Source organism: Lissotriton helveticus, chromosome 3_2 (assembly GCF_964261635.1).
Source record: "Lissotriton helveticus chromosome 3_2, aLisHel1.1, whole genome shotgun sequence".
Lineage (NCBI taxonomy): Eukaryota > Metazoa > Chordata > Amphibia > Caudata > Salamandridae > Lissotriton > Lissotriton helveticus.
This window is the reverse complement of record NC_136062.1, coordinates 263,886,686-263,903,268: the sequence shown is the minus strand read 5'-3', so window position 1 is coordinate 263,903,268 and position 16,583 is coordinate 263,886,686. Positions and strand designations below refer to the sequence as shown.

At 49.8% G+C, this 16,583-nt stretch overlaps 1 protein-coding gene across 1 annotated transcript in view; it reads right to left on the bottom strand.

Moving 5' to 3' along the window:
- Positions 1-16,583, bottom strand: part of LIPC (lipase C, hepatic type) — an 892,370-nt gene that overhangs the window by 314,758 nt on the left and 561,029 nt on the right. Inside the window, exon 5 of the mRNA XM_078685165.1 lies at positions 11,655-11,888. Coding sequence (XP_078541291.1) covers positions 11,655-11,888 — 234 coding nt within the window. The remainder of the gene's footprint in view (positions 1-11,654; positions 11,889-16,583) is intronic.

The window sequence follows — 16,583 nt, the reverse complement described above, 5'->3', positions numbered from 1 at the left end:
CAACGGCACCAGGGGCTTGTGGTCCGTGACACTTTTAAACTCGTGGCTATATAGGTATAGGTGGAAATGTTGGCACTCCCACTTAATGGCCAGAGCCTCCCGTTCGATTTGTGCATATCTCAGTAGCGGTCAATGCCCGACTGGCATAGGCGGTGGGCACCCATTCGTGGGCTTCCGTCTCCTGCATAAGGACAGCTCCAAGACCAACCGGGCTTGCGTCAACAACCACTTCCGTGCGCCGGTGCGGTCTGAAGTATGCCATGACTTTGTCGTCAATCAATGCGTCCTTGACTGCCATGAACGCTTCATCTTCTTTCGCAGACCATGTCCATGGTTGTCCTGCCTTGGTCAGCATCCGTAGGGGTTCCGAGAGGGACGCCAAGCTAGGGATGAAGCGGCCACAGTACGTGGCCATCCCTAAGAAGCTCCTGACCTCAGATGCGGATGTTGGTTTCGGCGCTGACCTGATTGCCTCCCCCTTTTTCGGGTCCACCTGGAGCCCATCCCTCGAGAAGATATACCCGAAGAACTCCACCGATTCCTGGTAAAAGGAGCACTTGGCTCAATGTAGAGTGAGACCATGATCAGCCAGGCGTTATAGGGTGGCACGAAGGTGTACGTGGTGTTCTTCGAGCGTCTTCGAGAAGACCAGGATATCGTCACTCAGGTTTATGACTCCGGACAATCCCGACAGTGTCTCTCTAATGGCGTTTTGAAAAACGTCTGCGGCGGACGAGACGCCAAAGCTTAAACGTTTGTACCTCCGAAGGCCGACGTGCGTAGAAAATGTGGTTATGTTGTGGCTATCTGGGTGCAGTTCGAGCTGGTGGTACCCGGCATTCAGATCCAGTTTTGAGAACCAGCGGGCTCCGTTTAGGTCTGCTACGATGTCGTCCATCGTGGTCGTCAGGTGCTTTTCTCTTTGAACCGCTTTATTGGGTAGGCGCATGTCCACGCATAGGCTTATGGCACCGGGTTGTTTGGGTTTCGGGGCGACCACGAGAGGCGAAACCCAGGGCGTCGGGCCCGACACCTTCTCTATGACTCCCAACTCCTCAAGCTTCCGCAACTCCTCTACCACTTGTGGCCTCAGGTTGAACGGCACCCGTCTGTGTCTCAACGCCGTTGGCCTCACTGTGTGATCTACGTGTAGCTTGAAAGTCTTTCCTTTTAGGCGGCGCGGCCGAGTCTTTGAAATAGTGCAGGGAAGTCCTTCAGCATTGTGTCAGCGTGTAGCTCATGCACTTGACGTGCAAAGAACACTAGTTGGAGATCTTCAGCCATGTGGCAGCTGAGCAGCGCGCCACGTCTTCCCCCAGTTACGTGGAACCTCGTCTTCACCTCCTGGTCATTGCAGGTGACTACTACCTCCTCTACCCCTCTCAGGGGAAGTTGATCATCGCTGTCGTAGGTATAGATCTTTGCTTTTGACGGCGCTAGTGGCGGGTGTGGAGACAGTTTTTCGTATTGGATGCTGTCCATCACATTTACTGATGCTCCCGTGTCAATCATAGCCTGTACTGGGGAGCCTGCTATGGTAATCTCGCACATGGGAGGCGGCCGCCTCCTCGAACCCAGTCTCTTCCTACGAACGACACAAAAAAGACGTCGTCATCACCATCCTCGAGGCGAAACGCCGACCGTGAGGCATCGCTGCAGGGTTCAGGGTCTTCTAGCGATAGTTGACGCACAGCATGGGTGGGGCCTCTCGTGCTTGGCCCGGGGCAGCGGACGCCGCTGCTGCGGCACACCTTCGCGAAGTGGTTGGGCTTTCCGCAGTTCGAGCATATTTTGCCTTTCGCAAAGCATTGCCCTCCCGCCGGATGATCCATGCCGCAGTTTCCGTATGCGGCGTGTGGCGTTGTCGGCGTGTTCCCTCTCTGTGTTGGTGGTTGTCGGCGGATCACATCCACCTGTTCTTCCTTGATGGTTGGGGTCTTTGCTGCTATTCCGGGACGGTTCAAGGCAGCCTGCATTTCGTCGGCCCTGGCATTGGAGAGCTCGTACGACCTTGCGAGCACGAGTATTTCATCTAGGGAGATCCGCGGCTGTCTGAGAATGAGGTGCCTGAGTTGCACTGACCTGCAACCCTGGATGAGTTACACCCGTATCTCTATTCTTTGATCCGGCAGTTCGCAGGCCGTCGCAAGCTTCCTCAAGCTTGCGTAGAATGTGTCGATGGATTCTGATTCTCCTTGTCGCGCTTGGCGTAGCTTGAATCATTCGTATTCAGGGTTCACTCGCGGGTCAAAGTATTGATTTAACGCAGTGACCGCAGCTTCGTAGTCATCTGCTTCACCTCTGTCTGGCTGTGTTTCAAACAGTTCGTAGAGTTCATCCCCACCATAGCACATCAGCAGCGAGCATTTCACTCTTCCATCAGTTTCTCTGGCTCCCACGAAGTAATGGTCGAGGCGACCTATCCACAAGCGCCATCGCGCTGCCGCCGTAAACGGGTCTGAGAGCTCACTGAATGGTGGGAGGGGAGCTGGCAGTCCGTGGCCGAGAAGGGCCGGAGTAGTGGCTGCTGCAGGGCCTGGAGCATTCACGCCACCCTGAGGTGGCGCAACATTTTGAGGCCCGGCCGGTTGTGGGGCCTGCGGCGTTGCTGCTGCACCTCCGTTTCCCGCTGGTTGGACGCTCATGCTGCCTGGCAGGTAGGCACGTGGCAGACGCCTGCCATGTCTGAATGGGCCTCACTACGTGAAGTGACTAGGCGGAGCTCCTCCGCGGTATGTGCGCGCCGTGGACTGGGCGGTGTGACGCAGTGTGTAGTCTCTGGGACCCCCTGTAGTCCTGTAGGGCACACTCGCGCCAGGCGTGGTAGTGACTGTGTGCAGGAGGCCGGGCCTGGCAGCGCTGATGACTTCTGGCGCCTTATTCCAGTATGCGCCGCTATGTACGTGCTGTGCTGGTGGTGTGTGTGTCTCGAGGAGACGAGCGCTTTCGGTGGAGCACTGCTTCTCTTCCTTTCGGATGACGAGCAAGGCCCAATCATGTGCAGGGGCCGGCTGTTCAAGCCTGTATTCTTTTCCCCGTGACGAGGGAGAGGCGCGGGGGTCGACCCTGTCCCCCCAATGTGCTCGGAGATCCGCCCGTGTAGCGGGATGGCAGAGGGAGAAGGCCGCCCACTCTGAGCTGCGGCCGCAGTGGGGTGCTCCACCGGCGTTGCAGGGCTGGGCGGGGCTGCTAACGCACTGGCCACAATCCCACGGGGGGGCTCACCTGAGCGCCAAGGCCTGGCGCGAGGACAGCACCAGGGTCAATCGGCTGAACGCAGGCTAGCCGGATGGTAGGGCAGCGGGGCGGGCACCCGCAAGAACCGGCTGCACGCCGATGGCTCAAGCAGGCGCGAGCTCTCCAGGCAGGGGCGGGCACGGCGGTGCACTTCCGCGGAGGTGAGGCGTGTGACAAGACCCGCCTCATCACCAGTGTAGTGCCTGAGCACCGAGGAGGGGAGGTTTGCCTAGGCCGCAGAGTGGGGCCTTACTAACAGTGAATAAATACACGCTGACACTAGCTAGCAGTTAGGGCCAAAGACCCCGAGCGGTCTTGCACCCATTTATTTATACCCAGGGGCTGACCCGCCCCTGAGGTGTATGCATGCGTGCATGCTTGCGTATAAGGACGGGCCAGGAGGCTCCGTTACTACAGCACTGACACTTTCACGATTATTGAAATGAATCACAGGCTTTTTTGGAATTGCAGCCCGTGATAACATGAATTGAAATTAGATTAGGCAGGCTTGTGTTTGATCCCAGGCAGCAGTTGTACAGGTCTACAAGGCAGCTGAAGCTAAGTGTGAGTGAGCATTGGCGTTCCTTTATTAAACCTAACTTGTTTATGCTTTTAAACTCATTTTGCTAATCTGTGGTTCACAGGTTTTCCATTCCATAGGAGTCCCCTTATATTATTATTAATTGAAACTTATTTTTCTCTGTGAGTTGTTTATCTTAAAATGCCACAGTCATTTGCATACATGCCAATTTTTAAGGGCACGTAAGCCGGAGTTTTCCAAAACTCGGTGTGCTTGTATTTTTCCCATTATATCTTACTGGAGCTGAGCACGTTTTAAAAGGTGAATACAATAGTTATTTGATATGGTAAGCTCAGAGTATCTGGAGAGTACGCTATGCAGGGACCTGTCTATTCCCATCTCTATGACTTAGTATCCTTTCAGGATGACTGGTTGACATGCTCCTTCCCAAACGCTGAGCTCAGTCTTCTACCCCATCCCCTATGAAAATCATGAACATCATAAACTCGATTTCAATTGTAGTGTGTGGAATGTTACTTAAGCAGCATGATCATTGTTCTAAGTAGCATGCTAATTTGGCAAACTGGATCCTGCGATAAAAACACAAGCAGACGTGCCTGTAAAAATACATAATTCTCACCCAAAAGGTGTGCTGTTATAACACATGTAGGTAGCAGTGGAGAAAAACGGCTCATTTGCAAACTTAATTTAAGACATTATTTAACATTACAAAGAATGGTTACTAGCCATGCGCTCCTCATCTCTAGCCCTCCCAACAAAAACATCTCATAGTATCGCACTGGTTAGAACATTTATATACGCCCGTCTTGTAATAAAAGTCGAGTCACTTTTTTTCCGCTCATGCATGAGGCTTAAGAACTGTTTCCTCATTCCATTGGGTTCTTTCTTCAAAACCTTTAGCCAGGAGTGGGCCCTCGGAACAATATCAGACAGTCTGTTTCTATTCAATACCTCTGGCCCTATTTAGAGACCACATTGAGAACCCTCTTGAAATAATTGCTGCTTTTAAGAACTTATTGATGTAGACGTGAATGGACTTCAACTGTTAATGGACAGAATCACCAGCAGGTACAGAATCATTTGTTCTCGCCTGTATTCATTATTTTAATTCCTTTTTTTTAAATCGATTTCATGTATTTTCTCCCCGACTCCTCCCCATTCCAACACTGGCAGTAACCTGCCCCACTGGGAGAAATGCTTACCAAGTCAGTGTCCCCCCCCTGCCCCCCTTTTTAGCTTTTGCATGCACAGCGCTTGTTTTACAGTCCAGACATGCCTTTGTACTTTCCAAATTAAGAACAGTGACAAATTAAAACCTTATTAAAGGCACACATGCCCTTTATACTACATACAGAGCTGACCCCTCTCAATAGACACCCATGTTCCAGGTGTGCTTCCACCCTATCCATAATTACAGGCGGCATCCGTTTATTTGACGACTTATGAGGTTGGTTTTCAATGCACCAAAGACATTGCTTGCGGTACCTTGAGGAGACCCGTGCATAAAGAGACAGATGCTTGTTGAAGGAATTGTTTCTTCAATTATCAATGTGAGTCTAACCCACCAAAGTTGTTGGAAATGTTAATCACAATCTCTTTTATGACTCGGACCTAATCGTGTGTTGCTGGTGTCTGGTGTTGAGGCCACCACCATCACTGTTCTCCACAAGCAGTGCTCTCCAATACCACTACTCTTCACTAAGATCCGTGTCCACCTGCGCCACTCATTCCCCACCACCACTATGCATGACCTCCGCACACTGCGACCAACACCGCCACGTCCACCATTCTCCACATTCATTATGTCACTCTCCATTATCGCTCTCCAGTCCTGTCACATTCCACCTCCATCACTCAAGCTACGCCTCTTCAGCGATTAGGTCGTTCTCTGTCCCTTGCAGCAGATGAGATGTTACCATTAGTTATGATAATCCCAGTGCAACTAGTACCAGTGGGTAAAACACTTAGTCACCCTTGCGTATAAAGCACTGTAGATTTTGATTGACTGCTGATGTAAAGCATAAGAAGGGGAAGCGTGACAGTAAAGATTGTGCCGTGCTTTTAAAGTACCGACTGTCACCGGGAGTCCTTAAGGAAACCTCTGTTCAAACAATCGAAATGCTCTGAGCTGGGCGGAAAGCCTGTCCGCCACGGGTCCAACAGGGGCAATCGTTATGATTGCCTGTCAGACCTACCATGCATCCACAAAATGCGGCTGCCCGAGGCCACCCGGTGGCCATCAGGAGGGCGGGCCCTTAGTCCCAGAAGGCTGCCCCCGCCCCTTGCTGTGGTCAGCCACTCCTCCACAGGGCAGGCGTTGCCCGGCTGGAGGGTGGGCGTGACGGTGACGCGCGTCCGGGGCGGCAGGCAGGTAGAGGGGGTATATCTCTCCCCCTCACCATTGTTGGGCCTCTTTGCCACTCCGGACGTCGCGCGTATCACATCGGGACACTCTTTTCGGTGAGTGGGGCCTACGGGCTGTACCCCCCCCTCCGCCTACTCCCTCCCTTGGGAGGTTTGAGGGGGCTAGGCGGCCCGCTTAGCGACGGGCCGCTGTGGAGGTGGGGGTAGTGGGCATACAGGGATCATATCAGCCGATAGTTCCGGCCACGCGGGCTGATGTGGGGACAGGCCTGGGGGTCTGCCTTTCCTTTGCCGCGCTCACTGGTTAGGGGGTCCAGCGAGGGGAGCATCCTACTACTGCCTCCAGCCGCGTGCTCGTCCCGGTGCGTGCCCCGGGCGTTCTCTGCCGTTTTGGCAGTGGGGGGTCCCGACGCTGTTCCTCCCCTCCTGCCCCGCGTCCGGTATTTCCCTGCGGGCAGCGCTCATCTGCATCGGGCCTGTGGGCCGTTTTGCCTGCCGCGGGCCCTCGCATGGTCTGTGCCGGGTAAGTCCTAGCCTCGGTCCTGTGTGCAGATGCCTGAATTGTGGTATATTGTCTGCTCACGGGCCGGGTTAAGCACTGGTCGATCGTGCGATACTGTTGCCATGCCTGTTGGTGCCCCCCCCCGCACAGCCGCGCAGTGCCTGCATTGCCCCCAAGTGGAGCCTGGGGGTAGAACGCAGTGCCGGGTGAGTTGGCTTCCCTTTGCGCTCACTCACCCGGCCGAACCTACAACAGTGCCCGTTTCTCTGTGCCGCGCATGCGTGGCCTCCGGGCGGCGCCTGGGGGTGGAACGCGGGCCCGGGTGTGCGGGTTTGGCGGGGTTTCTCTCACGGCCCCGGTCGCGAGCGGCCTACTGTGAGGGCCTCCATGAGGTCTCCCCATGTTCCGTGCCTTCCGCCCCCTCCCCTCTTTGGCTCAAGCGCTGTCTCGGCATCTGTCGTTTATGTGGGTCGGCAAGGGGCCCGTCGGGGGACGCACATCGCGCAGCTACAGGGTCTGTCACAGGATCGGACGGTGCTCTTGTCTTTTGGTTCAGGGCGGGCTGCGGCATTTCCGCCCGGAGCCGTTAGTAAGAGTAAGCAAAGTTTAAAAGGAAAGGAGAGTGGCTTAGCGGCCTAAGCTGCAACATTTAGGCTCCTGTTTCTCCGGAGGCATGGGTTCGGGTCCCATTGCTGCCAGTTATTGCTAATGTATTGCAATGTCCAATCATATTCTCTTACGGGCATGTGGCTCAAGCTTGCATTCCCAGGCTGCAGTATCGGCACCCCTGCCGCGGCAGGCATGCCGCGTAGCCTCCCCGTATCCTGTGCAGTATCGGTGTGGTACGATGGCGTTAATATTATTAAAGTTATGTTCTAATATGTTGCTCCGGACATCGGTGCATGTTTTCGTTTTCCAATTTGCTTGTGCGGCAAAAAGGCAGTGTGCCTTGTCGTTGCAGCGGGTTTTCAGGTTGTGTGCATTACTTGGGGCCTGGTCGGTTACAACAATAACAATTTAGTGCTCAATCAAGTCTGGAAGTGCTTTATTTTGCTTGTTTATCAGTGTTTATGGACGCGTGTGTCGGCCAACCATTTGCCGGTTTTCTTCATGATCTTAGTACCAGCGTGAGACGGTTGGTGCAATGTCGTGTGCTTATTTTCTATGCATCCCCGTGTCTTGCAGACCAATTCGACCTGCCACCTGCGCGCTCGCCACGGTGGTCCGCCACCCCTCTTGCCTGCATCAGCATTTATTTTGTGAGGTATGTATAGGGCTGTGGTGGCCAGATCTCGTGGTATGGGTGAAGCGTTTAAGAGTTTGCTCGTTCTCACCTTTTAGGCGGCACCTTGTAGTTTTGCCACTAGGCTTTGCCGGGTCTCCTCTTCTGGTGGTATTTACCCTCCGTGTTTACATAACATTGTATGTACTAGTCCACAAGTGGGGACACGTCTCAGCGTCGGTTCATTGAGGAGATTTTGTCTTTCATGCATTGAGCGGGCAACTCTTGAGGACATTTGTTTTCTTCGAGTGGCCAGGCTCGACTCGGTCCGTTTTCTGCCTGACAAGCCGGGCTTTGCAGGCGTTTTTACTGGTTTCTAGTGCTCTGTTCTGTAGAGTGAAGGGGCTATGCATGCGAGGGGTTCTGCCTTATATATGGCTTAACTTAGTGCCGACGGAGTTGCTGCTTCTTCTGACCGGTTGCCCAACCTCCCCGGCAGTCGCAGGTGGGCAGGATTTGCCATGCACTGGGGTGCGTGCACAGGTGGCCCACTCCAAGTTTGTGGTCTAGCTTCGAGACCGCAACCCAGTAGGGCAGGTTGCAGGAAGCTTAATTTCACACTGCGTCCCGTGCTCCGGGATGGGGTATATAAGTTTGTGGATGTATAGTTGGCCATTTCTTGAACTTGATAGTATACCGCTTCTTGTTTACTAGGTGTAGGTACATGCTGGGTTGTACTCGCTGCCGGGTATGTGGTTCTCAGGTAGGGCCAGCTCCAGTCAGTTGTCAGGCCCGCAGACAGCCTTTTCAGCACATCATATGTCCGGCCAGTTGGCCGACCGGGTAAGGCGCCCGTCCTGGGGAGCAGGGTCGTGCCTCGGTTATACGCCCACGGTCCTGTGCCTCTGGGCATTACAATTTTGTTGCCCCATGCCCACATCTGACCACGTCTGTTGTTTGCTTGTTCTCAAGGGGGTATCTGCAGATTAGTGACAGAGGGGCCTTGGTGTCCAAGTCAGGAGCTAAAGGTCACTTTAGGTGGAAAGGGTCCACCTCTGACCTGTCGTTTAGACTTGTTCCTTTTGACTGACGAGAAGCTCTGCAGAGCAAGGGTTGCAGGTTCCCTAAGAAGCGAAGTGCAAAGGTTGCAGGTAATAGAGGTAGAGATTGGTGGGGGGCCCAGGCTGCGGCGGGGACCGTCGCCCGGGCTGTGGCGGAATTACTGGGCGATCCCGAAGCAGAGAGGTGCAACACTGTACTTCAGCGGGCACATAGGGGTGCCAGAGCCTAACCTCGAACCTCAGGGGAGGTCCAGGAACCCGTGTCGGCACCCCAGTAGTCCTTCGGGCGGTTGTGGGCCTGTGCAACCGGGGGTTTGCCTAGATACGCCCCGCAAGGGGCGTGAGTAGTGTGATTACCATAATGGTGCAGCAGTTGGGTGGTTTGCCACTGTGCTGATTGGCTCATCAGGCGGGCAGGTGGCGAGAATGCGGCCTGCCCTTGGATCGCCCGTAAGATAACCCACCGTGATTACATAACGTTGTATGTAATAAACCTGCAGCAACTTTCCCCAATCTAACACTTGTGTCTGTGTGTTATTTGCGGGATGTTGGGTATGTTGGGGCGGGGGGTTCCTGTTGCCCTGATGTGACTATGGTGGCGGTGCCTGTCTATGGCGGTTCATCCGCCATTGAAAGGCTGGCGGAGATGTACTTTGGGGGGCCCGTTGTGGACCACTCATGTGCAGGGGCATATGGAATTTGGACTGTAGGGGGGCACCATTTGCCACCCTACAGTTCCCTGCACCATGTGGCAGGCACCGCGTGGTGCTTGAAACGTAGTGCAATGAATTGCACAACATGCATTTTTACCATTGCTGCGGGTGATGCAGCTAGCAACACCCGCCGCAATGGTAAACATCCACTGGGCGGTCGCCTGGTAATGTCATGTGTGAGACCGCCGCCATAAAAGCGGACGGTCCCAATCCCCGAGACAATGGCGGATGGACTTAAGTCCATCCGTCATCTTAATCAGGCCCTTAATTCGTGCCCAGAGCGAGGAAAAAGTGTGTTTAAAAGTGGCGCTTTCAGAAGGGTTAATTGTCTCAGTCCGGAATTTAAGTTTTACACTACTCTTCATCCTATCTTGGCAACTAAAATAGATTTGCTTGTCTCAATCCTAATTCTAACATGCCGGAGAGTGTCACTATAGTGCATAACTTTATATACCCACATCAATTATGCAGGTCATGTTACAACGGGTAAAGGAGATTAGAAGGTACCTTTCATTTCAGATACGTCATTTCTGGCACTACTGAAAGTGTGGTATAGTCTGCCACACATGGACAAATGCGTTCTGGGCACACACATAATTATCTGTTTTTCCATTGTGCTTCATACCATGATTGAGCTTGTGCAAGGATATATATTTTTGTCAAGCTGTCCAGGGCAGCAATGCGTCACATAGATTTTGTTAACATTACAAACTGCAGTTCTGTCGTATCTAGGCGATGTAAATAACCGGTTTTCATTATACGACATTTAATTGTATTAATTTCCCCATTCATATACCTCATGGAATTAACTTCTCTGCATTGAAGTCTACTCGACACCTGTTTCCTTTTAATTGTCTTTCCAGAGCCCACGGCAGTGCGTTCTGTAACTTTTTAGCGGTATGAGCTGGAAACATTTTTTGCTAAAATCTGCAGATTATCCGCCTGATTCATCAAGCTAAATTGCACTCGCAAAGGGCAAGATTCTCAGAATCTTGCCTTTTGCGAGTGCAATTTTTGCATTTGGGATTCATTATCCCAAATGCAAAATGTGCTATTTAAGAATTCGCACATTTGCGAAGAATTGAATTTAAGGAATCTCTATTTGAGATTCCTTAAATGCAATTCATGAAGCATTTTAAAATTGCGAAAATGCAATTTTGGGCCGCTATTTACCGAGAGGTCAGACCTCTCGGTAAATAGAAAAATGCATTTAAATACATTTTTCTAAGTTGCATGTTACACACACACATGTCCTTTGGACATGTGTGTGCGCAACACCAAAGTAGATTACATTTCAGGGGTGCTACAGGGTGTCCTTTGGACACCCCTGCACCCTTGAAATCGCATCCTTATTTGCGATTAGCTAATTGCTAATCGCAAATAAGGAATAACTCCCCATTCATTCCTATGGGCCTTTAGCTAATCGCAAATAAGGAACATGTAGGAATCGCAATATTTATTGCAATTCCTACATGAATCCCGTTTTGCAAGTCCTTAACAGCGATTCGTTATGAATCGCTATTAGGGGCTCGCAAAACGGGAGATTGATGAATCAGGCTGTAAGCCTCTAATGATGGATTAAGTGGCAAATGTGGCAAATTCATAATTGTGTGAAAAACTCTGTTACTGTACAAATAGCTCTTATCAATAAACAATTCATAACACTTTTACGAAGTTTCAGTAACTTATATTGTACAACTGCTCACCAAGCTGAAATTTACAACCAAAAAAAAGTATTATTAATCACATAGGCGAAATTTAATGCATTTACCAATGCTTGCTTGTAAATGTGGCCTATGATGTTCCAAAATGACTTTGATTTGGGTGTCCGCTAACCTCTTCAGCGTAATATAATCTGCTAACCATAATTAGCGCCAAGTGCGCAGTGTGTGTCCTCATGTAACGTAACTGGTGCTATGTAAAGCGCTCTGATACCCGATTCGGTTCGGGTCTAGTTCGCGCTAAATAAAAAATTGCAAAAAAAATAAAATAAATAAAAGTGCTTCTTTCTTACCTGCAATTCCATATTCTGCGATGTGGTTGTACATGTGCAGGAAGTTGCAGCCGGGCTGGAAGGTCCCCCCATTGGGGTAAAAGTCATAATGGGCCACAGCTTGCTTGATCCCCACACTCAGACCCATGTGCTGCTGAGTGAAGGTATGGATGGCATCCACGAAATTTGCATCATCAGGCGATAAGCGGTCAGTTGGAGACATCCCTTCAAACAAAGGACCAGCGGGGTCAAGACCTAAAGGTGAAATAGTGATCAGGTGTAAGTATTTTTGGAACACAAGTGCTGATCATGTTAGGACATCCTGGGCCTGTTGCTTGTTTCCCAGTGTCTCCACTGTCACCCCCTGCATAAATATTTGAGATTTACCTTGGATGAAGCAAAATATTAAAAATAATTGACAACACTTTTATTCAGAGTCTAGTGATGATGGGGAGGGGGCGAACTTCTCAATGCAACCCTCCTGGATATCAAAAAGCGCCTGGGAACTCCTTGGGGGTAGATGCACGCTGAAGGGGAGAGGTGTGGCGCCGCGGCCAGGGCGACTGACGCTGGAATCTGGGGATCACGGTTCGATCCCCGGCTCCGGCGGCAGATTAGCCCAGCACCATGTGACTCTGGGCAATAGCTCGCTTAATCTTCCCGACGGCCCCCAGCGCCTAGAGACCCTTACGGGTGATTGTGCGCTTTACAAATGTGGACATTACTTTACTTTACTCTAGAAATAATTTCATTCATTCATTCATTCATCCTTTCATGGGGTAAAGGGACATTTTGCACATTCAGTAACTCTTAAAGATACATTGGAATCTGCATATATTGCCTCTGCACAAACTGAATGTGATATTAATATTGTTATTGTCATAACCAACTGAGCTGTGTTAAGTCAGTCACAACATGAGACCTGATGACAATGCAAAGGTGTCCAGTGCCAAATTCAACATTACTTTTGCAATACACTCCTTGGACCGTTCTTCCCTGAATGCAATTAACCCCCTCTGCTGACACCTGATATCTGGACCAAATCATCCCAGTTCTTTAATAGTGTCCACTGGTTCTCTCTTGAGGCTCGGATCAGCTTCGAACTCGCCTGAACTGTTTAAGAGGCTTTCAAGCTTTCCTAAACTGTGTGATTGGCTTCAAAATAAATCACAACCAGATCTAAAGCTGTAATGTAATCCACAACTCATTTCAGGATTTCTTTGCCAAGATGCTCAGAATTGTAAAGCTCTTCCCATTACTTAATACCCCCTCGTTTAAAATCTACTTACCTTTCTCCAAATACTGAAAACCTTTTAGTTTTTCCTTATGACATTCAGGAATCTCTGCTACAAGATCCTGGCACATCACCTTCCTCTTCCATGTCTCCATCCTCTTCTCTTCACTTCTTCCTTCCCCATAGCTTTCTTTTTCTCCTCCCCCGCATATTTACCTAATATTAGATTTGACTTTTCTCTCCTATGCTTCTGAGTACACGTGTGTGCTCCATATATTAGTTAGATGGACTCCCTTGTTCTTTGGTATCAGCACCTTCAGAATTACAAAGCCATCTTTCACTTCAGAGGAGCAGGGGTGGCCTTGGCATGTGCAAGCTGTGCACCTGCACAGGGCCACCAAACCCCAGGGGCCACCACGCCAATATATATCCTTAATATAATAATCCTCTGAGGATGGATACATATTTGTGTGGCGGCCCCTGGCAAGGATTTGACGGCCTCCAGCTCTGTTCCACTTCCAAACACCCTGACCCCCCCCTCTTCACTGGCCTCCGCGCCTGCGTTCCTCCGGGGACCCCCTACCTACGCTCCAGGGGCCCCTTACCTACGCTCCCTGCCCAGGGCTGCCATGAGCCTAGAGCCGCCCTTGAGAGGAGTTACAAAGGGCCCAGAATCCAATGCAGTGCGAGGAGGGGGTGCTGGGGGCTAGATGGAGGGGGCCGTACCTTCAAGGGGGCCTCATCATTGTGTGTTATGCCACTGTTTCACTTAGATCTTATGCTTTGAAAATGTGATTAAAAAATCGAATAAAACAGGTTCCAATAACAACTTGTACAGCCACAAACAGCGTTTGAGTAGTAGATATTGGTTACCATCTGTGGATTGATGAATGTCATCCATCTCTTACCCTTGGCTGATGCCAACATCATTGCTACTTTGGTAATTCTCTAAGTAGGAGTCCACACTGTTCAGTCTTGATTTGCCTAATTAGGGTTTACTCTAAATTGGTTCCTGTCCTAGAGTTCTGTGGTTACTAGTGTGTGATCTGACTTGCTCCATGATTCTTTTGATGCATGCCTCTTAGGAAGCTCTTGTGCTGTGCATTTGATCATTGAGGCTGCACATCCTAAATGTCATTATTCATTTGCGATCATTGACTCCTTCATATGCATTTATATTTACTATCATGCAACAAAGCATGCAACATGTATCGTGTATTTTGCTAGTATGATTCTAGTTCATATATTCATATATTTATTTTATGTGTGATACTGAGATAAAGGGTATAGTGGTTTTACGGTGAATATGTAAGTGGATTTCCATGCTTTTTTTTAACACATTACACCATGGATCACAAGAGTATTTATACCTAAAATAATGTTACGAATAGTATAAAATGATCGTTTACAGCCCTCTCAAAGAGAGAGAGAGAGAGAGAGAGAGAGAGAGAGAGAGAGAGAGAGAGAGAACGAGAACGAGAACGAACGAACTCTGGCTCGAGCAGAGTGGTTCTCCTTGTAACAACATCGAGGCTATTATTCAATAACAAATGTGACTACATAGAAACAATCAATCATTGTCTTGCAGACAAGCTGAGGACTGGAAAATAAAGGAAGTTCACGAATGCGGTGCCAACATCTAAATACTGAATTCTCATAGAATCTCAGGCGTTTGATGCTAATATGTTAATTAGCTAGGGTTATTTGTGGAAGGATCCTCACAATGTACCATTCTACCTACTTTAATCATTTGTCATTCTTCCACACATAGGTAAGTACATTTTATTATGTATAGTTAATTAAAACCAGTACAATCGTTACATTTAAAACAATTTCTTAAAATGTGGTAAAAGAGTAGTCTGTGTAATCGTCCTTACTGAAGACCATACGGTGAGAGACCGAGGGTAGTTATCTAGCAGTGTTCCCTGAGCCGGGGTGGGCTAGGCATTTGTAGCCCAAAGTTCGTCCGTTAGGTTCCAGAACCAGTGGTTGCTGCAAGTTGTAGATTTGGTAGTCTTTGCTCTATAGTAGTCAGAAACTTGACGTATCTACAATTCAGTTTTGTGTTCGCAGGGTTCAAGCATGCAAGCACAGCCTGCCTTCGCGTGCTGGTCCCTATCTGCTTGAGCTGGTCCCTTAGTAGCTGTCGGCGGGCTTGTCGGAGCTCTTCGCAGAGACAGGTCAGGTGGAGTATGTCTCTTGTTGCTAGGTTGCAGAGCTGACAGGCTTCATGGCCATTGCTCCTGAGCCATGGTGGTTGGTGCTCTCTGCTGGGCAGGATCCCTAATCTATATTTCAAAAACTTCAGTTTAGTGATTTTTGGGTAGCTCTGGCTGAAATAAAGTTGTGGTGTCAGGGATTTATACGTATTTAAAGTCATCCAAGCATGGTTTCTTTTAGCAAAAGCGGCTTTGTCCTCTGTTAGGGAAAGAGTTTTTACGTTCTTCCAAATCACTTTTTTAAACAGGTTGTGCCCCAGTTGCATGTCCCAAAGTGCGGATGCCTTGACAGCCCCCAATGCTGCCTTCAAGTAGGAGCGTGCCTGAGATACATCCCTGCTTTGTATATCTTGCCACAGCATCGCGTTTAAGGTGTCATTGGAGGCAGAGCGGAGTTTGTGGCAGCAGATAATGTAGGCTCCTTGTCTTGTAAGGTCTTGTTTTTTTAGGCCGAACTCCAGCCGTATTTGGGCAGGCGAGGTGTAAGACGGGAGTGAGAACAGAGTTCTATATGCTTTTACCTGTATGTTATCTAGGTTCCTGGAGTCTCTTCCTTGTAGTGCCTCGCTGCCGTAGGAAATTGAGGGGAGCAATTTAGCCTGAAGGACTTTTAAGTATGGTGTCAGGGTTGGCCCCGATAGTTGGTTTGCTAGATTTTTCAGTGTGATGGCGATCAAGGCCCCTCTTCTTTTGGTTTCCTCCATCTGCCTAACAAATGAACCGTCGGTGTCAAAGATAAGTCCCAAGTATTTATATTCGCGTGAAGACTCTATTTTTTGGCCGCCCAGAGTCCAGGACTTCTGGTGTTTGTTCCTGGTATTGATCGACATCGTGCGCGTTTTACTTAGATTGATTTTTAAGTTGTTTTCCATTGCGTAGCTGTGCATTTCGATCAGCAAATTCTGGAGGCCAATATGTGTGTGGCTGAGAAGTACCACGTCATCCGCGTATAATAGATTACTTAGGGTTTTTCCTCCCAGCCTCGGAGAGTGGAAGTTGCATGTGTCGAGTCGGCCTGATAAGTCTGCCATAAACAGGTTAAACAGAGTCGGGGCCAGCACGCACCCTTGTTTTAGCCCTTTTGTCGTGCAGACTTTGGAAGACATATGGGTCCCGCTTCCCAGCTTCACCTGCACCAAGGTGTCATAATGAAGTAACTTCAGCATATTTAAAAGCGGTTGAGGTATGCCCCATTGTGCAAGTTTCCGCCACAGCATGCCTCTCTCGATGTTATCGAAGGCCGTGCTGAAATCGATATAGGACAAGTACAGCAGCAGTTTTTTTGTTTTAGCTCCGTCAATTAGCAGCGAGATAGCCAGGATGTTGGTTGTTGTTCCGTTTTTTTTCTGGAAACCCGTCTGGTTCCATGGTATAATCTGCTTTGAGTCCGCCCATGTCACAGTCTCCTCTAAGATTATTCCAGCGAAGTATTTGGCCTCGTTATCAAGCAGGGCTATTAGACGGTAGTTGTCGGGGACCGTTTTGTCTCCCTTTTTG